This window comes from Limtongia smithiae, assembly GCF_038497785.1.
Source record: "Limtongia smithiae strain NRRL Y-17922 unplaced genomic scaffold V1518scaffold_6, whole genome shotgun sequence".
Classification (NCBI taxonomy): Eukaryota; Fungi; Ascomycota; class Lipomycetes; order Lipomycetales; family Lipomycetaceae; genus Limtongia; species Limtongia smithiae.
In genome coordinates this window covers 622,322-642,182 of record NW_027117627.1, presented here as the reverse complement: position 1 = coordinate 642,182, position 19,861 = coordinate 622,322, and the positions used below count along the sequence as shown (strand labels likewise).

General features: G+C 57.8%; 15 protein-coding genes across 15 annotated transcripts; 8 read left to right on the top strand and 7 right to left on the bottom strand.

Moving 5' to 3' along the window:
* Positions 1–707: 707 nt before the first annotated feature.
* On the top strand, positions 708–1,629 carry V1518DRAFT_284107 (uncharacterized protein). The gene is made up of 4 exons (XM_066901066.1): positions 708–967; positions 1,025–1,084; positions 1,141–1,203; positions 1,253–1,629. The coding sequence occupies exons 2-4, from the start codon at positions 1,045–1,047 to the stop codon at positions 1,594–1,596; spliced, it is 447 nt and encodes a 148-aa protein (XP_066759546.1). The 5' UTR covers positions 708–967; positions 1,025–1,044; the 3' UTR covers positions 1,597–1,629.
* Positions 1,630–2,919: 1,290 nt separating this feature from the next.
* On the top strand, positions 2,920–3,740 carry V1518DRAFT_417278 (uncharacterized protein). The gene has a single exon (XM_066904250.1). The coding sequence runs from the start codon at positions 3,002–3,004 to the stop codon at positions 3,569–3,571; it is 570 nt and encodes a 189-aa protein (XP_066759545.1). The 5' UTR covers positions 2,920–3,001; the 3' UTR covers positions 3,572–3,740.
* A 593-nt stretch (positions 3,741–4,333) lies between these two features.
* Positions 4,334–5,810, bottom strand: V1518DRAFT_283156 (uncharacterized protein). The gene is made up of 2 exons (XM_066901063.1): positions 5,688–5,810; positions 4,334–5,609 (listed from the first exon to the last, which is right to left on the bottom strand). The coding sequence occupies exon 2, from the start codon at positions 5,332–5,334 to the stop codon at positions 4,477–4,479; it is 858 nt and encodes a 285-aa protein (XP_066759544.1). The 5' UTR covers positions 5,335–5,609; positions 5,688–5,810; the 3' UTR covers positions 4,334–4,476.
* Positions 5,681–7,102, top strand: V1518DRAFT_417274 (uncharacterized protein). The gene is made up of 2 exons (XM_066904249.1): positions 5,681–5,777; positions 5,840–7,102. The coding sequence occupies exon 2, from the start codon at positions 5,943–5,945 to the stop codon at positions 7,008–7,010; it is 1,068 nt and encodes a 355-aa protein (XP_066759543.1). The 5' UTR covers positions 5,681–5,777; positions 5,840–5,942; the 3' UTR covers positions 7,011–7,102.
* On the bottom strand, positions 6,999–8,950 carry V1518DRAFT_417273 (uncharacterized protein). The gene has a single exon (XM_066904248.1). It carries the CDS (start codon positions 8,659–8,661, stop codon positions 7,075–7,077), a length of 1,587 nt encoding a protein of 528 aa, XP_066759542.1. The 5' UTR covers positions 8,662–8,950; the 3' UTR covers positions 6,999–7,074.
* Positions 8,951–9,009: 59 nt separating this feature from the next.
* V1518DRAFT_417271 (uncharacterized protein) lies at positions 9,010–9,818 on the top strand. Its single transcript, XM_066904247.1, has 2 exons — positions 9,010–9,073; positions 9,124–9,818. Exons 1-2 carry the CDS (start codon positions 9,033–9,035, stop codon positions 9,353–9,355), a joined length of 273 nt encoding a protein of 90 aa, XP_066759541.1. The 5' UTR covers positions 9,010–9,032; the 3' UTR covers positions 9,356–9,818.
* V1518DRAFT_417269 (uncharacterized protein) lies at positions 9,378–10,153 on the bottom strand. The gene has a single exon (XM_066904246.1). The coding sequence runs from the start codon at positions 10,078–10,080 to the stop codon at positions 9,412–9,414; it is 669 nt and encodes a 222-aa protein (XP_066759540.1). The 5' UTR covers positions 10,081–10,153; the 3' UTR covers positions 9,378–9,411.
* V1518DRAFT_417268 (UbiA prenyltransferase family-domain-containing protein) lies at positions 10,090–11,459 on the top strand. The gene is made up of 2 exons (XM_066904245.1): positions 10,090–10,493; positions 10,551–11,459. The coding sequence occupies exons 1-2, from the start codon at positions 10,220–10,222 to the stop codon at positions 11,393–11,395; spliced, it is 1,119 nt and encodes a 372-aa protein (XP_066759539.1). The 5' UTR covers positions 10,090–10,219; the 3' UTR covers positions 11,396–11,459.
* Positions 11,272–13,034, bottom strand: V1518DRAFT_417266 (histidine phosphatase superfamily). Its single transcript, XM_066904244.1, has one exon. The coding sequence runs from the start codon at positions 12,802–12,804 to the stop codon at positions 11,446–11,448; it is 1,359 nt and encodes a 452-aa protein (XP_066759538.1). The 5' UTR covers positions 12,805–13,034; the 3' UTR covers positions 11,272–11,445.
* On the top strand, positions 12,808–13,522 carry V1518DRAFT_417265 (bola protein). The gene is made up of 2 exons (XM_066904243.1): positions 12,808–13,211; positions 13,268–13,522. Exons 1-2 carry the CDS (start codon positions 12,909–12,911, stop codon positions 13,397–13,399), a joined length of 435 nt encoding a protein of 144 aa, XP_066759537.1. The 5' UTR covers positions 12,808–12,908; the 3' UTR covers positions 13,400–13,522.
* Positions 13,435–14,813, bottom strand: V1518DRAFT_417263 (cyclin-like protein). Its single transcript, XM_066904242.1, has one exon. The coding sequence runs from the start codon at positions 14,697–14,699 to the stop codon at positions 13,488–13,490; it is 1,212 nt and encodes a 403-aa protein (XP_066759536.1). The 5' UTR covers positions 14,700–14,813; the 3' UTR covers positions 13,435–13,487.
* On the top strand, positions 14,475–16,201 carry V1518DRAFT_417262 (uncharacterized protein). The gene has a single exon (XM_066904241.1). It carries the CDS (start codon positions 14,814–14,816, stop codon positions 16,056–16,058), a length of 1,245 nt encoding a protein of 414 aa, XP_066759535.1. The 5' UTR covers positions 14,475–14,813; the 3' UTR covers positions 16,059–16,201.
* Positions 16,202–16,746: 545 nt separating this feature from the next.
* Positions 16,747–17,987, bottom strand: V1518DRAFT_417257 (nucleotide-diphospho-sugar transferase). The gene is made up of 2 exons (XM_066904240.1): positions 17,861–17,987; positions 16,747–17,811 (listed from the first exon to the last, which is right to left on the bottom strand). The coding sequence occupies exons 1-2, from the start codon at positions 17,939–17,941 to the stop codon at positions 16,798–16,800; spliced, it is 1,095 nt and encodes a 364-aa protein (XP_066759534.1). The 5' UTR covers positions 17,942–17,987; the 3' UTR covers positions 16,747–16,797.
* Positions 17,988–18,512: 525 nt separating this feature from the next.
* Positions 18,513–19,114, top strand: V1518DRAFT_417254 (60S ribosomal protein eL24). Its single transcript, XM_066904239.1, has 2 exons — positions 18,513–18,605; positions 18,653–19,114. Exons 1-2 carry the CDS (start codon positions 18,555–18,557, stop codon positions 19,067–19,069), a joined length of 468 nt encoding a protein of 155 aa, XP_066759533.1. The 5' UTR covers positions 18,513–18,554; the 3' UTR covers positions 19,070–19,114.
* Positions 19,061–19,829, bottom strand: V1518DRAFT_417253 (uncharacterized protein). Its single transcript, XM_066904238.1, has one exon. It carries the CDS (start codon positions 19,749–19,751, stop codon positions 19,113–19,115), a length of 639 nt encoding a protein of 212 aa, XP_066759532.1. The 5' UTR covers positions 19,752–19,829; the 3' UTR covers positions 19,061–19,112.
* Positions 19,830–19,861: the final 32 nt, after the last annotated feature.

Here is a 19,861-nt window from a genome sequence, read left to right as displayed (position 1 = left end):
ATGGCCGGCTATCTCCACTCGCGTTTCATTGCGTCGCCAATAGCTAAACCTGCTGTTCAGCCAGAGGTAATGATCCTGTCATGGTTCGGCGAATTCCTCCTGCATATTCGACGATCACAGCCAAATACAAGCGCATGCCCGCGTAAATAATGCCGTCAGTGATTGCGGCCACCGACGTCATCTGCAGCGTCGACTGGGAGAGGGCGCCGCATGCATGCGCATCAGAGCAGCGGCCAGAGCGGCCAGAGCGCCAAGGCCGCCTGCATGGATATATATGCATTGGTTGCAGCCTTTTGCAGCGCGCAGCAGATATCCGTTATCTGATTATCTGATTCTGGTTTTTTCTTGGCGCACTGGTGCTGAGATAGGACGCGCAAGAGTACTTTGCCTGAAAGATGAGAGTAATCCAGTGGTGCACCGCGGACGTCCGCACCAGCAACGTTGGACACTCTTCACGGGTGCTGCTAGCCGAGCAATCACGCAATCGGACTGGTCTGTTTGCAGTTACGGTAACGGTAATGTAGTCTACAACGACTTTCGCCCTCTTTGCTCTGCAGAGAGAGAAAGTCCAGGCTCTCCAGGCTCTGAAGAGGCAAATCGGCAGCCTCTCTTCTTGGCACAATCTCATGTTTCGCCCAGTCCGAGCACGTTCAGCACGTAACAGCCTGCATCACACAAGTTCATACATCCCACATGCGGTGCAGACCGGCTCCACAGTAAAAACCTAACTTACTTGCAGTGACAGTCTAGAATCAATCCTGCGCAAGGCCAGACCAACCCGATACGGAGGTCTGATCTTGACTACCGCTGATAAGTGTAGAGCGCGCGGGGTATATAATGGCGACCATCTGCTTCACTTGATCAGCATCCAGCATCTCTTTCTTGCCTGAATACCTCACCAACTTACAATCACTATGAAGTTCTTCTACGTCATCGCTGCCCTCGGCCTTGCTGGCTACGCCAGCGCGTGAGTTGCCTCGTTGAATGAATCGGGTTTGTAGTACACTAGCTAACTCTTTCACAGCGTTTCTGACTGTGTTGAGGATGCCATTGCTTACGCTGCTGAGGCTTTGGACTGTGACTCGTACGTTCTTCTTTTAGACGATTTCTTGCTGCGATCGAGTCTAACCCTTGATATAGTTCCGAGACCTCTTGCATGTGCCTTGATACCTTCGACAACGAGGCCAAGACTTTCATCTACAGGTACGTTCTCTGCCGGTCTGGATAGGAACTGTTTTAACGATTCCAATAGCAACACGACCTGCACGGAGGGTAACACCACTACCTACAAGAAGGAGTTCTACGCTGTCTACGATGCTGCTTGCAGCTCTTCGACCTCGTCTGCTACCGCGTCGTCCACCACCGCGACCACGTCGACCACCTCCACCTCTACGACCACTTCCGCGACTTCGACCTCCACCGAGACTTCTGGCGCGTCTGCTGTCAAGGGTGGCATCATGTTCTCCCTTGTTGGTCTTGGCGCTGCGGCTGTTTACAACGGCGTCTTTTAGATGCATTATTATAAGCAGCTGCTCCGGCCTGACGGAGCTGCATTTTACTAGAGTGAGCAGAGGATTTTGGTACTCTGTTCTGTGATTGAGCGAATAATTTGTATTCTTCGTTGGTAGCTTTATATAATGGGGATGGATTGAATGAACATTTTGCCCACCCAGATACGATCGGAGGATCAGTAGCAGCAGTTGTCAGTCCTCGGGATAACCTGGGATATTGCCGTTAGTAGTAGCCTGCAATCGCTGCTGCACTGTTGCCGAAGATGTCAGAAGGACAACGTGCGAGTCGTAATTAGATAAATGGGTAGCTGCGTTGTGGCGCAGAGTCACTCGTGCGGCTGATAAGCTCAGACGATATCCAGAGCGAAGATTATGGCCAATCGTAAGACGCTGCAGAGACGCCTGGGCCTTGACTTGCTGCGAACTAGCCGCGCACGCGTCCCAATGCGGAATCGCGCGGAAACGTTCTGCACTGTGATTGGCAGATATGCTCCCCGCTACTGGCCTGTGCTTGCGCGCAGGGCTCGGCAGACGGGCCGGGCTGCCGATAAAGGGGACGCGTGGCGTAGTCATCGCGCTAGGCCCGAAATTGAATATGAGTGACGACTGCAGGGTCTCTCTGCTAACTCTGGGCCTGCCTGGCCCGCCGCGGCCCTGCAGCACAGCGCAGTCCTCATAACTCCCCTCGCGTCCGTTTCGCCATGTCCTTGTTCTTCTTCACGCCCTCCTTTTGTCAGTACCGCGTCTTGCCATGCGCGTCCAGCTGCTCCTCGCGGCTTGTGCCGCTGCTGGCGTATTCGCCGCGCCCACCGTTTCTCATAACCAGCCCTCCGCCAACGAGTGCAGTATTATCCGCGGCAAGTCCGTTGCTGATAGTGGCACTGCCTCGCAGTCTTCCGACTTTAGCGCCCGCAACCGTGGTCAGGAGCATTTAGGTCCCGGCCTCTACCGTTGGACGCCTCTCGCCGTCGGCAAGGACGTCTCTACAAGTTCCAATCCGCGCCGTGCCGCGAAGGGCTTGAAGCCTTACGACCAGTATGTCGCACTCTCTCACGGTGACGACTCCGAGGGGACTACTTCCGCCGAGAAAGCGCTCCGTTTAATCCGTGTCCAAGGCCATGATTACTATGTCTACGAGATGAATGCTGTTGGCTTCGAAGAACCTCACACGCCTCCTGCTCATGAAATCCACGGCCCTCCTCCTTCAGAGGATCAGCCTTATGGACCGCCTCCTCACCCTCCTTGCGACGAGGATTCGGACGATGAGTGTGCCCCGCCTCCTTGGGTTCACCATCCTCATGGCTCGCCGCCTCATGGCCCTCCTCCTCCTGGACCTCCTCCTTACGGACACCCGCCGCCACCTCCTTGCGATGAGGATTCGGATGATGAGTGCCCGCCCCCGCCGCCCCCGCCTTTCGACGGTTATCCCCCGCACCCTCCTTGCGACGAAGACTCCGACGAGGAGTGCCCGCCCCCGCCTCCGCCTCCTCATGGACACCCGCCTCCTCCGTGGGCTCACCATCCTCAAGGACCCCCTCCTTGTGATGAAGACTCTGAGGACTGCCCTCCTCCTCCTTGGGCTCAACACCCTCACCCTCCTTGCGACGATGATTCTGATGATTGCCCGCCCCCGCCCCCTCCTCCTCATGGACACCCGCCTCCTCCGTGGGCTCACCATCCTCAGGGACCTCCTCCTTGTGATGACGACTCTGAGGACTGCCCTCCTCCTCCTTGGGCTCAACACCCTCACCCCCCTTGCGACGAGGACTCTGACGAGGAATGCCCTCCTCCGCCTCCTTTCCACCACGGCCCCGATGGTCCTCATGATGGTCCCCACGGCGAACCTCTCAGTCCTCCTCCTCACGGTCCCCCTCATGGCCCTCCTCCCTCCGGTCCTCCCCCTGGTCCTCCCGCCGAGCACGGACATCCGCCTCCCCCGCCTCCTCAGCCTTCCCAAGAGGCCTCGACGGAGACCGAGCTGGGTTCTCGCGGCGGACGTGGCAGCAACAAAGCGAAACTCGCGGTGTCGGGCACCTCCCCGTCTGGCTTTTACCAGATGAAAGCGTGCATGTTTTCGGTCTTCAAGCAGACCGACATTAGCTCGTTTTCTGCTGAGGAGAAGGCCGCGTTCCATCGCGATGTGCGTGCCAGCTGCGTTGCCGCCCTCGACAGCGCCGTTGAGGCTACCGCGCAGGAGGAGACTGCAGTTGAGGTGCTGGCTCCAGGAAGATCGTTCTTGCAGTCTCTGCGTACCTTGATTTTCGCATGAACTCGATCTCAGGTCACAAATGTGCTTGGAAGTATGGCTATATTAGCTGATATGATGTTAGAGGATTTTGACTTAGATGCGTATAGTCACTTGATAGTAGTTATAATGCCTATATGGGGATGTTAAGGCACAGAAAGCTCTGTGCGCGGCGGGTTTTAATCCTCCGTGCTAAACGATTCTAGGTACAGACCAATGGGTAACCAAAAGCTCAAGTTAGGTTGAATCTGCGGTAAAAGTAAATATGACTGGTTGATGAAGCCTGGAAATTCTGTATGACAGTTCGACCGCGCGAACAGCGCGGGGTCGGCACGACTTTGAATCGAAGAGAGGTCGAACCAAACGACGACCCCTATTTCTCTGTACTTAGTTTCGTGACCATTGAGTTGGGATATGTCAGCAGTGGTCAGCATAATCACAGCACAAATTACGAAGATGAAGACGCTACAACTTCCACGTTGAAAGTTGAACCTAAGGTCGCAAATCGTGTCTCATCGGGGAGATGGGTATTGAACGCTCGAGGAATTATAAGAACGCGCAATACGGACTCGGAATGAGCTTGTTCTCGGAGATTCTCTTCTCGAACAGGGGACAACCATGGAAGTTGCTGTGGTACTTCGCTTTCCATGAACGTGCAATTGTGGTATACATACAACGGCAATGCCTTTAAAACAAATACTCCTTATGCTTCCAGTAATGCTAATAAGAAAATATCGTCCATTTCATCGGCTCCGGTGTTATGCTGGAGAAGAGATTTAAGACAGAGTGCTCAAACAGCCCGCGCTGGGCTAAGAGTAGTTCCTGGATGTTCGCGACCAGGGCATCCTCCTCGGCCTCGATTTGAGTAGCCAACTCCGAGCGTACGCACTGGTATTTGTACTGCATTGTGATGATGAGGTTTTTTAAGCGGACCCGACGCTCCTTGCAGATTGTCAGTTGCGCTACAACTTTCTGGAGTATGCCAACTGTGCGGCTGATAACGACTTCGAGTGTCTCCAGTTTTGGACAGGCGGTGTGCACCTGCACAAAGCTGAGGTTTTCCTGCGTGGTTTTGAACACGCGCAGCTCCGGGAAGGGTAATTGCAGCGCAAAGCTGCAGAGCTCCGGGGGCGTACCGTCGATGAAGATGGATTCTAGGGTGTAAGACAGGTGGTGCATGAAAGCGTACAACTTGGAAGAGCATTTCTCGGCCGTAACATGGATGCGCAAGCACACGATGCGTTTTGAGTCGAGCGCGTGGAGTAACCGGTCATAGGGACACGCAGCGGAGCAATTGAGTGCGAGCGCGGAGAGCTGCGGCGCCATTGCGACGATCTTGAGGGTGCGTTCAAAGTCGACCTCGGAGTAACGGATGTCGAGGTTCTTGATCCAGCACTGCCAGCCATGTGCTGTGAGCTTGTCGAACCACACGATGAACCTGCGCTCGTCGTAGAAGAGCGGGAACCCATCGACACTGAAGCCGCGGAGGTTCGTCCGCGCGAAGAATAGTGGCGCAATACGGCACTGTTCGGCGTCTTCAAGCGCCATGAACTCGGCATTGGTCATAGTATCGGCCATCGCAGGTGCATCTTCGAGATTCACGGGGCATTGCTTGATATAAGAGAGTGGCGCCTCCGCGAAGATACTGCTGAAGTGTGGCCACTAAGCGAGGTGCCTCTGACATCACTCGCATCTTTGCCAGCTTCGAGCGACTGCAGCCGCTCTCCGAAGCGTCCTCGCCGGAACTGCCGACGGCCGCAGCGTGCTGGCTTTATGCTCCAATGAAAGTTTACCACATGCCTGAATAGGCATCTGCACAACGCGTTGTTTGCTACGCGTTGTTGAACGAGGGTCTGTCTCATTAGCCCTTGGCAACGACTATCGAGCCAGTATAACCGGACGCGAACAAAGAAGGTCAGGAAGGGCCATACCAAGAAGAAAGCACTGTTTCCCGTCCGATCAACACACGTTAAGCTTCTTTGGGCCTATTTAGTACTGCGGTGGGAGACCACGCTGGAATCGTAGGTGCTCTTCTTTTACTTTTTGTCTTCTGGACCATCTCTCTGACGGAAAAGTGACGAAGCGAGCGGCGGAGCAGACATGAACATTATCTCCCAGCCACGCGAACTTCACACCGCCGCTGATATCATCAGTTCACCGCCTAACGGCAGCGCTTCTGGGACAACATGCGGCTCAACAGCGCACCCGCACGGGGATTTTTACTTTCGTTATTGTCACAGATGACACCGGTGACGATGCGGCCGGTCTCGTCGCCCGGTAGCTTGTTGGTAGCCACTGGACGACGGTGCTTCCACGAGCAGAAGACTACGTCACGGCCAGTGTTTGCGAGTGTTCGAGCATGCCCAAGCGCGTCGAGACAGTTTATGGGTGCGGGCGTGAGCATGCGCGTATTTGCCCGGGGATTGCACCACCAACGACCAACCCCCGAGCCGTCGCAACAGCCGTCCACCACCACACTGACCCGTCCGCACGTCATCATCGTCACACCCGGCCGGCTCCTCCTCCGCATATGTCAGCGCCGGCTGTACCAGCACTGGTACAATCGACGTACGGGCTGGCGCTACTGGAAGTATCGATTTGAAGAACTCACGTTCACACAGGTGTGCTACGGCTTGATCGGCGTATTTGTCGCTATATATGCGCTGCAGGCGGTTGCCCCCGGCATCATGCCGGCGCTGTACTATTCGCCTAATCGGCCGTGGTGGACCGCCGTTACCGCGATGTTTGAGCATTCGAGTCCAATGCATTTGTTCTCGAATTCACTGTTCTTGTACTGTCTGGCCAACATCTTTCCCTACGGCATCACTGCGCCCGCGACGTTGGGCGTATTTCTTGCGGGCGGCGTAGGCGGCATTGTGGTCTCCGAACTTATCGCGCGCTTCCACGCGCGCCAGGCGCGGGCACACCGCGACGGCATGCGGTATGCGTATGAGACGCACCGCCGCGTTGACGGTGCGAGCGCGGCCATCTACGCGCTCACCGTCGTGCAGACAATCCTGGATCCCCGCGGGCGTATCGCGCTGTACGGCTTAATTCCCATGCAGAACTGGGTGTTTCTCGCAGGCATTCTCGCGTTTGATGTGTTTGGGTTTCTGAGTAAGGAGGCACGCTGGGCACAGGGGCAGGCGCCGGGAGCGGCGGTTACGGATAATGAAGGGCATATCGGCGGTGCGATGACTGGTGCCGCGTGTTTTGTGCTCATGCGCGTTTTAAGACGCGGGTTTGTCTACTAAAACTGTGGTATTATTATGTACATAGAACCAGGCCATGCATCTATCTTCTATCACCAATATGTAATTATTTTCCGCCGCCAGCCTTCGCCGCCGCAGCCGCCGCCGCCGCCGCACGCGCGCGTCGGCCCATTTGCCAATTGAAATACATCATCGTAAGCGGCATCACCGAGATATCAAATGCGATCCACGCAAGCAACACGCCCGCGTTGCGGCCCATCACGTTCCGCGTATCAAACAGAATCGTGCGCGTCGCGTCCGCGAGGTTCTTGATCGGATACCCGTAGCCGTAGCGGTAAAACACATTTTGCAGCGGAATAGAGTAGAACGCGCTCGCGATGTTTGAGATGACGATGAAAATGAGGCCGAAGCCCAACATGGGTGGATAGGTTGCGATGCAGAAAAGAGCGAGGTTCTCAAGTAACGTGCCGACGGCCATCATGCCGAGCCAGTTGAAGATCCAGAACACGACAAACCCTGCACGGCCAAAAGCGCGGGTGAAGTCGATTTGGAACGCTAGCGACACAAGCGAGTAAAACAGAGATAAAAAGAAGTACGCGATCCACGACGAGAAAACGCGGTATAGGATCAGATGCGTTCGTTTTAAGTCCTGTGCAATGAGCATGTGCACAGGCTGGAAAAAATTGAACTGGAAAAAACTTGTAATCACGATAAAGATAAGACCGACTTGCGTTGTGGCGGTTGCGATAGGGTTGTCGAACGGGCGCAGGTTATCGAAGCCCACCGCGACCGGCGCGGCGAGCACATGGGGCGCGCTTGCCGCGATCTCGGATAACCCCGCGGAGGAGATATTGCCGGCAGCGACATCGTGGAAAATTTGTGTCGCGATGACAGTGCTCGCGTTTGCGGCAAGCTCGTATACAAAGGTGGCGACGTAGCCCATTGCCAGCTGGTCGCGTGCCTGGGAGTACATGAACCGCACCGTCGTAGACGCGTTATATTCCATCGAGACAGACGACGTTGGATCCTCCAATGCGCTGCGGAGGAGGGTCGTCGCGTTCGAGGAAATTACGAATAGTCCCCAAATTCTCTCGCCCACGATCATGCTCTCAAGCCGCCCTATGTCGTTGTATTCACTCGCGTTGTGCTCGACTACACGGATGCTCTTCGTTGCAGCTGCATATTCCGTCGCAGCCGAGACAAAAGCCGATCCCAGCACCGCGTCTTCCGCGTTGTCGTAGTTTATCACCCACAGCTCAATCCTGTCGAGGTACGATAGTCGCTTATAAAACGCGCCCCAGTATATCGAGAAGAACGCAAGCATAAGCGTGCCCATGATCAACACAGAGGTAAACAATTTCTTAATCACAACATACCGCTTTGCTTTCAAGTGTTTGCTGAAGAAGCCGTGTTTAGCAGGGTGCGCCGGAGGCGCCGGTATGTGCGAACTCTCCTTCTCGAGCACGGGGGAGGGCGAGGAAGACGACGGCGGGGTTTTGGAAGTATCCTGCACCTTGTCGTACTCTTCTTCGTTACTGACTGGGCCCTCAAACGAACGGGTATTGACGAGCGCATTGTGAAAGTCGTCGTTCACAATCTCAGGAAAGGAGCGTACGCGCGCGAGCGCTGGAGAGTCGGCGATGTCGTCCGCGAGGGCGGCCTCGGAGACGTGGTCGGAGTGTATATTTGACATTATAGAGACAACAAGCCAGAGAAGGAGAAGACTAGTGAAGACTGAAGAGGGAGTGAATTTTGTACGGGGCCATGTTGTGTGAATGCCGGGGACGCGATGAGCAGGCGCCGCACGGGTCCCGGCGCCGTGCTTTGCCGACAACCGTACACACCGCACAACGACCCTTCAATCACTCCTTCTGCTCTGCTATATCACCTCTGTTTCAAGTAGAAAGTATTTTTCTACTTGGACCTTGTCATGCGCTATTTTCCGGATCATGAACATCGCATGGGCGACAATGATAATCGAGGGGTTCGTGTCAATATTGACAGATTTCCTCGTCCTGGCATCGCCACATCGCAACGATTTCCATCTCCCTTACTAACACAGCCATGGCAGCCCCCGCGCTGCGGTATCCATACCTTCTCTCCCGGTGCGCACATTTCTTTCTTTCACCTCTATACTCTGTACTGACGACTGCAGAACACTCGATCCGATCTTCGGCCTCTTCGTCGGCGTCGCCGCGTTCTACCTTTACGAACGCCGCGCTGGCCGCGAGGACGGACACACGCTCAACGAGCTTGTGGCGCGGAGATATAAACTGGAAACGTCGCGGTTCAGCGGGAATAGTACCGCGGTGGATTCGGGGTTGCCCAACGCAACGAAGCAGACGCGGCTTGCGGAGGCGGCAGCGTTCGAGAATAGTGCAAAGTGATTATTGGGCACTGAACTAGCTAGGCCAGACAGCGGTACACACAGCACAGTTTGTTCTCAATCTAGCATCTCTGTCACTTCGTCCGTTCTTTCCTTTTCGTTCATACTCTCCATATCGCTTGCTCTATCCTCCGCCTGCTCCTCAGTCAATACCCGCATATACTCCCTTAAACATCCAAACATAGCGCCAGCTACCACGTTTTCCTTGCGCCTGGTTTGAGGAATGAGCGCGGCGGCACATTGTATCGCGGGCGCGACGGATGGCGGCATGGTGCTCGCGAGGCATGCGAGCAGATCACGCGCAAGATCTGGTGTGCTTGTCGGCACAGGGTATTGCGCAGGAGAGTATGCTGCGCGTGGGGGGTTGTTTCGTCCAGTGTTCTCCGCGACGAATTGCTGTGCCACAGGCTTCGTTCGCGCCCTCACTGTCATCCTCCGAAACAACGCACTACGCTGATCTCGTGAATACCGTGTATACAGTACTACACCAACACCCCCAACCACGCCTAAAATCACCATGAAAACAAGCATGAATATGACAGGTATCCGTCCCACCGCGGTTCCGAGCGCGAGCGCGGTGATCGTGGACGAAGAGACATGTAGTTTTCTGCGCGCGTAGATGTAAGCCGCGAAGATCCCGGCGGCTGTCGTAGCGGCTGATGTGGCGGCCGGCAAACGGTGCGGACGAGCTGCGGGGAGATTGGTGGGAGATTGCATTGTGTGCATATCAGTGTAGAGCGACAGAGTAGAGTGGTAGGTGGAAGTGGTGGTCCGAAGAAGGCAAGCGGGCGAGCGCGTGTGGACCAAAACATCGCGACCTTCCCCACACTCTTCTCCGCTCCACTCCACCCAGCGCAGCAGCAAAATGCAGCACCTCCTCGCCACGCGCCTCTGCGCGCGCCACCGTCTCTTCTATACACCCTCCGCCCCCCTCCGCGTATTCTCACGCGTGCTGCACACCAGCCTTCCTATTTCCAACGCTGTCGCATCCGCTCCACCGCCAACGCCCACCGCCCCAGCCGGCCCAGGAGGCCCTTTGGGCTTGGTGATGCGGAGTTTACCCCCGGCTTTGGTTCCATACGCGCAACTTGTCCGGTTTGATAAGCCTGTTGGCACGTTTTTGCTATACTGGCCCGGCGGTATCCTCCCCTCTCCAACACTGATCCGTCTGCCCGAGCAATGCTAATGAGTCGCAGCTTGGGGCATCACAATGGCGGCCGCGACCACCGGCGCATCGGTCACCTCCACCGCCGGCACGCTTGCGCTATTCGGCATCGGCGCACTCATAATGCGCGGCGCCGGCTGCGTTGTAAACGACCTATGGGACCGGGAGCTCGACCGCAAAGTCTCGCGCACTGCGACGCGACCACTCGCCGCCGGCACTCTCACCGCGACACAAGCCATGGCGTGCCTCACCACGCAACTTTTTGCGGGATTGGGTGTGTTGGTGTCGCTCCCGAAAGAATGTTTTTTGCTCGGCGCGGTGAGTCTCGCGCCAGTCGCTGCGTATCCGGTGTTTAAAAGGTTTACGCACTATCCCCAGCTCATGCTCGCACTGACATACAACTGGGGCGCACTGCTGGGATTTCCCGCGATGAGTGTCGCGCTGAATGCAGATATCGCGCCGACTATGCTGAGTCTATATGCTGCCGGCGTGTGCTGGACGATGGTGTACGACACAATCTACGCGCACCAGGATAAGACCGACGACGTCAAGGTCGGGATCAAATCAACCGCGCTGGCGTGGGGATCCAATTCGAAAGCCGTGATTTCAGGATTTGCGACGGCGCAGGTCGGCTTGCTTGCAGGCGTGGGCATGCTGAATGCGCTGGGACCCGCGTATTTCGTGGGTATCGCGTGGGCGGCGGCGCGTTTGGGAAGGATGATTTACGCGGTTGACTTGGATAAACCTGCAGATTGCTGGAAGTGGTTTGTTGATAACATCAAAACAGGCGGGGTGATTTTCCTAGCCTTTGTGGGTGAGTACATCTACCGTATGTTCAAGTCTGACGAGAAGGAAGATGAGGAGCACAAGGAGTAGAGATGTTGGAAACCATGTAAATAGTGCTGTTTTATATACACCCGATATGCTTAAACGCCTGAAACCGGTCCGTACCCCGTTAGCTGCTCCACCGGTACAGGCGTCCCCAGATTTGCGCGACACTCTGCTGCATGGTCTGCCGGGGTAACCGACTGCACGAACTTTGTAAACGCCGCCATGGTACACATCTCCACATCCTCCCCGCGATGTGCCTCCGCCGGCGCACAAAACGGCAACGCCAAGGGGCGTCCGTTGTGCAGCACGCGGACGTATTGTTGCTTCTTCGCTGCCCGCTCTTCAAACTGCTCAAACGTGATATGCGACGTGAAATTGATCCACTTGCGATCGAACGCGCCCAACGTCTCCAATATCGCGCCCACCGAAGAATCATGTGCCGCGTATAAGGCAAGTTTCGGGATCTTGCGGTACACAACCTTTCCCGGGGTACGGGAGAGCATTTTATCAATCTCCCCATCGTTCTGCGAGCGCACAATATCGCCGATTGTCATGCGCGTGAGAACTTCCGCGAAAAATCTGCCCATTCCTAAAGTACGCATTTCGGGGTTTCGTGCATACCCCGCGAATTCGGATTCGATAGCCGCGCGTGCGAGTATATTTGAGACCTTTGGATCTGCAAAAGCGGGCGGGGTGGTGACTCTGTGCGCATGCGCGGAGGCGTAGGTGTCGAGTAACGCCCACGCATTATCGCGCGCCTCGTCGCGGACTGAGATCGTTGCGTTCGGGGAGGTAAGTAAGTGCTGTAAGGCGGCAGTGGGATGTGCCGCGAGGATTGGATCCCATTTTTCCGCTGCCGCAGCAACAAATGCAACGCGTAGCTCTTGCAGCCGTGCGCAGCGATGCGGTGGATATAAGGTCTCCTCGAAGGTGAACCGCTCGTGGATTTTAGGCACTACGACTGTGTTCGCCGTGAACGGGTACAACCCAGCGAACAGCTCGTACATGGTCTCGAGCGAGCGGAGCACGTAGGTGGAGCGCAGGTATACGTCTGATTGATCCGTAAACTCGCGGGGTAAAAAAGCGAGTTTGTCGATGTACAATGCGCGAAGATGCTCGCCAAGCTTGAACCCCGAAAGTCGCCCTTTATCCGTAAGCTGTCCTTCAAGACATAGCCCTGACGCACCAGCGTTTGTGAATAACTTTGAAAACGGCGACGCTGAAGTCTCAGTCTCGATTTCGCGCTCGTAAGGGAACGAAGTGACGTGTCCGACGCGCGGGTTCACGACGCCGGCCATCGAGAAGCGCGCGGAGTCGCAGAGCGGCCAAAAGACGGGGAAGCCCCATTTGTCCCATTGCTGCAGGGAACGGTGTACCGGCGTGCGCTCGCCATGGCGGAAGAGTAACTGGACCTGCCGTAGCACAAGTGTCTCGGGATATTCGGGTTCAGCCATCGTGTTGTGGCCGGGCGAGTGGCGGTGGGAAGTACAAGCCCCGGCGGAGAAGCGGTGATGGCGATGGCGTCGCGAACGCGCTCACTCCACACACAGCACCACCAATGGTCCTTCGCGCGCTCCCCGCGCGCTTGCTGTCACGCCCGTCGTCGTCGTTCCTCCGCAATATGTCTATCTCTTCCTCTTCCTCCTTCTCCGCCGCTCCGGTCGTCGAACCAGACTACTCCGCCTCCACGACGCCCCACGAAGACCGCATCCGCTGGGTACTCACGCAAGCCTACTCACCCACATACCTCCAAATCCACAACGACTCGCACAAGCACGCGCACCACGCACCGATGCGCACGGGCGGGGGGAGTGAGACGCATTTCAGGATCGAGGTCGTGTCAGATGGATTTGCGGGGAAGGTGTGTACCGGGGTATGGTGAGGTGGGCATTGGTGGGACAGTGCTGACATCCGCAGGGCCTCGCGGCACGGCATAGGGAGGTGTACGGCATGTTCAAGGAGGAGATGAGCGCGCCAGGGGGGATCCACGCGATGCAGCTGCTTACGTTGACGCCGGAGGAATACGAGCGGCGCCGGAGTCGTGCGTGAACGCAAACGGCACACACACCACTTGTACATAGAAATTAGTCATGAGTCGTTATTATGCAATATATACAGATGCAAGAGTATGTGTGTGCTAGCAGAACTGCTGTCGTCCGAGCACAAATGCGGAAATGACGTCGCGACATTGCTTCTCGTTGTACTCTGCCCACATCTGGTACAGCGAGATGAGCTCCTGCGCGCAGTCGACGACGTGCTCGAGGTCAATCCCGCTGGCAGCGAACCAGTCCATCGTCTTTTCAAGTCTCGCAGACGGCGCTGTGACCGCGCCGGGGGCAGTCGGGCCGGTGGGCGTGATCGGCGACGGAGCGGGCGGCGCAGTTGAAGACCGGTGCAGTTGTGGCCGTAGAACCAGTGCGAGGTAAATAGCGGTCATGGCGGCCACATTCGGGGGGTACAAGAAGGGTACATCCGTGACGAGCGCGTCGTTGAGGATGTACCATGCCGTCTGCATTTCGTCGGGGGAGAGCCCGAGATTGTACCCCGACGATCCAAGTGAACGAGAGAGCTGCACAAGCGCGCGGTAGGGGTGGTGCACGATGAGGTACGCGTCCAGCTCCTCGATCAAGTAAAACTCGCACTCGGCCAGCTTTGTCGCGTCGAGCGTAATAAAGTCTGGCCAGAGCGCTTTCGCCTCTGTGACCACGGAGCGAATATGCTGCGGACACTCCTCCATCTTGCACGCGAGGTACACACACGTTGCGAGGACGAGGAAGGGATTCGTCTCCTGCACAGCTGTGCGTAGGTAGAACCGCGCAAGATATATCTCGGCGGTAGCCAGCGCCTGCTGCCGCAGCGACAAGCGCCGGCCGAGCTGCTGCAGCGCCGCATGGAGGAAGATGCGCAGATGGCGGTGGTCCGCGCCTAGCGCGGTAGTGAGCGCGGCGCGGGTATAGCCTGTCTCGAGCTCAGTCTCTGTACGGAGCTTCTCGAGGTGCGCGCGGGAGAAAGTGAAGTGAGCATGCTGGGAGGAGGTCCAGTAGTTTGCGGCCATGGCCGCAGGGGTGGAGGCCTGGGAGGAGTTGCGGCGGCGTGAATATAACCGACGATCCACAAGATGCCGGGAGGAGGGCGGTGCTGACTGAGCAGCGCCCAGAAGGCGGTCGCGGTCTGCCAGAACAAGCAGTCTCGTCTGGGGAGGCGCGACGAAGATGACTGCTACTAACGCAGCCTGTGACTCTGCTCGGCGATAGTAGTGACGAACGGGGCAGCGGACGCGGGGCAGCGCAGTCCGCTGGGCGGGGAAAGTGCTCTTCTTCTCCGCCGCCCCGCGTTTAAAGACGTGCATCGCCCTCCAAAGTCCTGTGCGACCTTTCGCGAGACTCTTATCGCTATCGTCGTCCCGTCCTCACTGTCATCGCTATCGTCTACACCTCCTGCGCAGCCCGCCGCCAGAGCGCCCATGGACCCCCGGTTTGCGCCGGACTTTGCGCCAGTGCTCACGCGCCGCCCCGAAACCGCAATTTTCGCGAGCTCCTCCGCCTCCGCAGCCCCGCTCCCGTTAGCGAGCGGCATGGCTTCTTCTTTCGCCTACTCTGCTCCGCACGCCTCCTCTTCAGCTCCGCACACCGCCGCCGTCACCTCGCCCGCCTCCTCCTCCCTCCCCGCCTCCTCCCTCCCCTCGCCCACCTCTCCCCCCGCTGCGGTCATGACAGAGGCTGCGTCTCCCGCCGCCGCACCTGCCATCGCGGCCACCACACCGGCCACTCCTTCTGAGGACCTCGAGTCCCTCATTCCCGCACCCTCCTTCAAGCGCAAGTCCGCGGCCCTAGAGTATGACACCGGGCCGCCCTACTCGCTCTCAGCGAATAGACCCCCCCTCCAGTATGCAGACCTTGAGGAAATCCCGCACGGTATTTCACGGCAGGCGCGCGACCTGAATGCGTACCAGTTCCCCGTGCATCGCCTCGCGGAGGTGCTGCAGGACAGCGCCATGCAGCCGCTCGTCGTCGTGGCCTGTGGGTCGTTCTCGCCCATCACGTACCTCCACCTGCGCATGTTCGAGATGGCTATCGATACCGTCCGGGAAACAAACATGTTCGAGGTCGTCGGTGGCTATTACTCACCCGTCTCCGACAACTACCGCAAGGCCGGGCTGGTCCCGGCACGGCACCGCGTGCGCATGTGCGAGCTGGCTTGCGAGCGCACGTCAGCGTGGCTCATGGTCGACGCCTGGGAGAGTCTGCAGCCGTCCTACCAGCGTACCGCGGTCGTGCTCGACCACTTCAACTACGAGATCAACGTGCGCCGCGGCGGCGTCAAGACTAAGTCCGGCGAGCGACGGCCATGTAAGATTATGCTTCTCGCGGGCGGTGACCTCATAGAGTCCATGGGCGACCCCAACGTGTGGGCGGACGACGACCTGCACCACATCCTCGGGCGCTACGGCTGCCTCATCGTCGAGCGCACCGGGTCCGACGTGCGCTCGTTCCTTCTCTCCCACGACATCATGTACGAGCACCGCAAGAACGTCATCGTCATCAAGCAGCTCATCTATAACGACATCTCCTCCACCAAGGTCCGCCTCTTCATCCGCCGTGGCATGAGCGTTCAATACCTCCTCCCGAACTCCGTCATTCGCTACATCGAGGAGCACGGCCTCTACCTCGGCATGAGCGAGCCGGTCTCCAGTGTTATGAAGTTTTGAAAAGTGTTTGGTGTTTGCATCATTGTTTAATTTTGTCTGCATTTCTCTGTGAGTGTGTAGTAGAATGTACTTTTCGTAGTGCGTTGGCTAATATGCCTCCGCGCCGGGCAGATAGACGTCCGCAGTTTCGCTGACTATCATTAGTGTGAGATCGTAGTCCGCGTATGCGCCGTCGTGTAGAGTTTGCGCGAGTTCCCTGCCGCGTCCTCTTGGGCGTCTGTCACACGTCGTCAGCCGTTAACCCGACCTCCGCACTCCTTTCGGCCCCCCCCCCTCCCTCCTGGTGCTCACCTCCGCGAATGCAAGTTCTGCCGCACCCATGCAATCTCCAGCACATTCTTCACCAACTCCCGCTCTGCGCCGTTGTACGTCTGCGCCATGCGCAGCATCTCCATGGTATTTGCAAACCGTGACTCGCTGAACACGCGCGGCGCGCGGAACATGGCTTGCAAAATTGCGCGCGCCACGTAGCACTCCGGCGCGCGCGCGGCGAGCGTGCTCGTGCGGCCTAGAAGACCACGGTGGGCAGTGCGGTAGAGCGCCCGCGCGGTCGCGGGAGGGAGGGTGCTCATCGCATGAGGGAGAGGGTATTGAAGTGGGAGAATAGAGGAAGGGTCCGCCTGGCCTGACCTGGCCCCGCCTCGCCTCGCCTCGCCATCATGCTGCACCCTCGGCTCCGGCGCGCAAATCACTCGAAAATACTCAATTACACCATAACCTAAAATACAGATCCCATAGCCTACATGATAATCGATGGCGTCTCGATGTTGGAGGTGATGGTCTTGTGGGGCAGAACCGAGCCGCCCTTGACGTAGACCTCGTCCGCCACAGTCACGTCATCACCAAGCACGGTAACACCCTCAAGACGCGCCCAGCGGCCGACAGTGGAATTCCAGCCCACGATTGACGACTTTACCCACGCGTGGTCCTTCACCGTCGAGCCCTGGAGAATAACGCAGCGCTGCAGACGCACGCCGTCACCGATCACGCAGTTCGGGCCGATGGTGACATTAGGGCCAATGCGGCAGTTGCTGCCGACCTTAGCCGACGGGTCGATGAGCACATTGCCGCCATAGACGTATTCGCTCGACGCAGGCGCGAGGAGCGGCGAGTTCTTCTTCGCCAACGCGGTGAGGTACAGGCAGGTGCCAGACAAAAAGTCCTTGGGCTGGCCGACGTCCATCCAGTACCCCTCAAGGTCGAATGAGTACAGCTGGTTGTCCTTGGCGAGCGACGGGAAGGTCTCCTTCTCGATGGAGGTGGGGCGCAGCTCGATCCGGTCGACAACTGACGGGTTCAGGATGTAGATGCCAGCGTTAATGCGGTTGCCAACAAACTCGACGGGCTTCTCGACGAAGCGGTCGATCTGGCCGGACGTGTTAGGCTTGTGCACAATGACACCGTACTTGGAAGGCTCGTCGACCTTGGTGGCGACGATGGTCGCCTCGCCGCCGTGCGAGCGGTGGAAGTCAGCGAGCTGAGCGAAGGGATAGTCGCAGATGATATCAGAGTTCAGGACAAAGAAAGGCGAGTCGTCCTTCTGAAGGACCTCGGCCGCGAGCTTCAGAGGACCCGCGGTGCCGAGGGGCTCGGTCTCGACGGAGAAGGTGATGGTGACGCCATAGAGCTCCTCGTACTTCTTAAGAGTCGCGACCATGACCTCGGGGCGGTAATTGACTGCGAGGACGATGTCGGTGACGCCGGCCGCGGCCAGCGCCTCGACCTGATGGAGAATCATGGGCTTATTGCCAAACTGAGGCCGTTAGGGAAGGTACGACGAGAGAAAGGGGTGCGACGCGTACCTCGACGAGGGGCTTGGGGAGGGTGAGGGTCAGGGGGCGGAGACGCGTGCCGTAGCCGCCGACGAGAATGAGGCCTTTCATGTTGCTGGAGTAGTTGGAGAACGAGTGTGGGAGTGAGAAGATGGTGAGGAGGAGGAAGAGGGAGAAGGGGAACGTGGGCGGGATATAAACGCGGCGGTTGGTTGCAGCAACGCGCGCCGCGGCCACGAAGCAGCCATTCTGTCACGACCGCTGCGCAACACGTGCCGGAATGCAATTGCCTCTTTGGGCATTTGTACATCGTGCATCGTCTTCTATTCTGCTGCTCTATACTAGTATCGTCGCATCGTCTCCTCTCCCCCTCTCCTCCACGTCCTCGTGGTCGCCGGCGCGCCTATCGCGTCGCGTCCTCCCTTGCCTCTTCCGTCGTGCACGCGCCGTGCCCGGATCACGATGTGACTGTTTGTGACTGTGACCTGCGCCACATTGCGGCAAAAATAGAGTGCGTGGCCTCTGCGCGTGCAGCCATCCACCAGACCCTCTCCCTGGAGACGTCTAGGGTTCAGCCCTAGCAAGCGGCAAACGCAGTCACGCAAGTTACCCTCCCGCTCTGCTCCTCGCGTCTGGCCGTGTCTGGCGGCCGCCGCGCCGCACCTTCGCCCTGTTCACTTCACAGTCCTCGCTCCCCACCGCCAACCACGAGCCCACCGACACAATGAGAACCGAAATCGACTCGTTCTCCGGCAACAGAATCTACCCCGGCAGGGTGCGTCTTTATTGCATCCCCCGTTTGCGCGTTGCTAACTCTCTCAGGGCAAGCTCTTCGTCCGCGGCGACTCCAAGGTCTTCCGCTTCGTCGCCTCCAAGAGCGCATCCCTCTTCATGCAGCGCAAGAACCCCCGGCGAATCGCCTGGACTGTCCTCTACCGACGAATGCACAAGAAGGGCATCACCGAGGAGGTCTCCAAGAAGCGTGCTCGCCGCACCGTCAAGCGCCAGCGCGCCATCGTCGGCGCGACCCTCGAGGTCATCAAGGAGAAGCGCTCTATCCGACCCGAGGTCCGCAGCGCCGCCCGCAAGGAGTCCATTGCCGCCGCCAAGCAGAAGAAGATTGAGGAGGCCAAGAACAAGGCGGAGAAGTCCAAGGCCACCAAGGCCGCTGGTGGCGCGAAGTTCTCCAAGCAGCAGCTCAAGGGTGCTGCCCAGAAGGTCGCCGCACATTCCCGTTAAGTGTTGTATTATAGCTTTAATGTAGTACAGATCGTCACATACCCTAGTCTCCCCCTTCTTCTTCGAATATCGTTGAGGCAGACGCCCGTGCGATCCGCCGTCGCGCATTCGCACTTGATACGCCGCCCGCAAACACTTGAATCTGTGCTTTGCGCGTCAATATCGCCAGGTCCGGCGGCGGTGTTCGTGAGTGCAGCTCTTCGTAAGCCAGGCTTGCACGACTCGAGCTCGCGGGACTCGCTGGACCTCGTGGTATCTTCGATCGCGGTGTTCCTGTCGTTTTTGGAGGAGTTCTCGTTCTTCTCGGCGTAACTGTAATCTCCTGCTCACTCTTCTGTGTGATCGCTACCTTTCTCGTGCCTTCTCGCACACCCAACACCGCCTGCGTGATCCGCGACGACAGTGCTACAAGAACGCCCGCACACACACCCGCCGCGATCCCCGCAAACACAAACAAATAAAGCGGCCCAGTAGCAATCGCGACCACCTTCTTCATGTACTCCACATTCCTCCGCGCAAACAGCGTCGCCAGCGCATAGCGCGCTGTGAAGGGGAGCGGCCAAAGTGCGAGATTGATGCCGAAGTACGCGAGCCTGAACGGGAGAGTGAGCGGGGCGAGGAGCAGCGTGATACCAAGGGAGAATAAAGAGCCCGCGATCGATACGGATGCAGAGGACGGCATGCCGTCCTGCGCGCGTGCGGGTTCGGTGGATGGTGCTGTGTAGCAATTTCCCGTTGCGGTAGACGATGATCGTGATCGCGACCGGTGCGGCGTTCTACATTTCTTCCCCC

Excerpts from the sequence above, each read along its gene's own strand:
- V1518DRAFT_284107 (XM_066901066.1), top strand. The coding sequence starts at position 1,045 with ATGCCATTGCTTACGCTGCTGAGGCTTTGGACTGTGACTC. Across the intron at positions 1,085-1,140 it reads GAGGCTTTGGACTGTGACTC|TTCCGAGACCTCTTGCATGT; the intron begins GTACGTTCTTCT and ends CCCTTGATATAG. Across the intron at positions 1,204-1,252 it reads GCCAAGACTTTCATCTACAG|CAACACGACCTGCACGGAGG; the intron begins GTACGTTCTCTG and ends CGATTCCAATAG.
- V1518DRAFT_417278 (XM_066904250.1), top strand. The coding sequence starts at position 3,002 with ATGGACACCCGCCTCCTCCGTGGGCTCACCATCCTCAAGGACCCCCTC.
- V1518DRAFT_283156 (XM_066901063.1), bottom strand. The coding sequence starts at position 5,334 with ATGGCCGATACTATGACCAATGCCGAGTTCATGGCGCTTGAAGACGCC.
- V1518DRAFT_417274 (XM_066904249.1), top strand. The coding sequence starts at position 5,943 with ATGCGGCTCAACAGCGCACCCGCACGGGGATTTTTACTTTCGTTATTG.
- V1518DRAFT_417273 (XM_066904248.1), bottom strand. The coding sequence starts at position 8,661 with ATGTCAAATATACACTCCGACCACGTCTCCGAGGCCGCCCTCGCGGAC.
- V1518DRAFT_417271 (XM_066904247.1), top strand. The coding sequence starts at position 9,033 with ATGGCAGCCCCCGCGCTGCGGTATCCATACCTTCTCTCCCG. Across the intron at positions 9,074-9,123 it reads TATCCATACCTTCTCTCCCG|AACACTCGATCCGATCTTCG; the intron begins GTGCGCACATTT and ends TGACGACTGCAG.
- V1518DRAFT_417269 (XM_066904246.1), bottom strand. The coding sequence starts at position 10,080 with ATGCACACAATGCAATCTCCCACCAATCTCCCCGCAGCTCGTCCGCAC.
- V1518DRAFT_417268 (XM_066904245.1), top strand. The coding sequence starts at position 10,220 with ATGCAGCACCTCCTCGCCACGCGCCTCTGCGCGCGCCACCGTCTCTTC. Across the intron at positions 10,494-10,550 it reads TTTGCTATACTGGCCCGGCG|CTTGGGGCATCACAATGGCG; the intron begins GTATCCTCCCCT and ends AATGAGTCGCAG.
- V1518DRAFT_417266 (XM_066904244.1), bottom strand. The coding sequence starts at position 12,804 with ATGGCTGAACCCGAATATCCCGAGACACTTGTGCTACGGCAGGTCCAG.
- V1518DRAFT_417265 (XM_066904243.1), top strand. The coding sequence starts at position 12,909 with ATGGTCCTTCGCGCGCTCCCCGCGCGCTTGCTGTCACGCCCGTCGTCG. Across the intron at positions 13,212-13,267 it reads CAGATGGATTTGCGGGGAAG|GGCCTCGCGGCACGGCATAG; the intron begins GTGTGTACCGGG and ends TGACATCCGCAG.
- V1518DRAFT_417263 (XM_066904242.1), bottom strand. The coding sequence starts at position 14,699 with ATGCACGTCTTTAAACGCGGGGCGGCGGAGAAGAAGAGCACTTTCCCC.
- V1518DRAFT_417262 (XM_066904241.1), top strand. The coding sequence starts at position 14,814 with ATGGACCCCCGGTTTGCGCCGGACTTTGCGCCAGTGCTCACGCGCCGC.
- V1518DRAFT_417257 (XM_066904240.1), bottom strand. The coding sequence starts at position 17,941 with ATGAAAGGCCTCATTCTCGTCGGCGGCTACGGCACGCGTCTCCGCCCC. Across the intron at positions 17,812-17,860 it reads TCCCCAAGCCCCTCGTCGAG|TTTGGCAATAAGCCCATGAT; the intron begins GTACGCGTCGCA and ends TAACGGCCTCAG.
- V1518DRAFT_417254 (XM_066904239.1), top strand. The coding sequence starts at position 18,555 with ATGAGAACCGAAATCGACTCGTTCTCCGGCAACAGAATCTACCCCGGC. Across the intron at positions 18,606-18,652 it reads ACAGAATCTACCCCGGCAGG|GGCAAGCTCTTCGTCCGCGG; the intron begins GTGCGTCTTTAT and ends TAACTCTCTCAG.
- V1518DRAFT_417253 (XM_066904238.1), bottom strand. The coding sequence starts at position 19,751 with ATGCCGTCCTCTGCATCCGTATCGATCGCGGGCTCTTTATTCTCCCTT.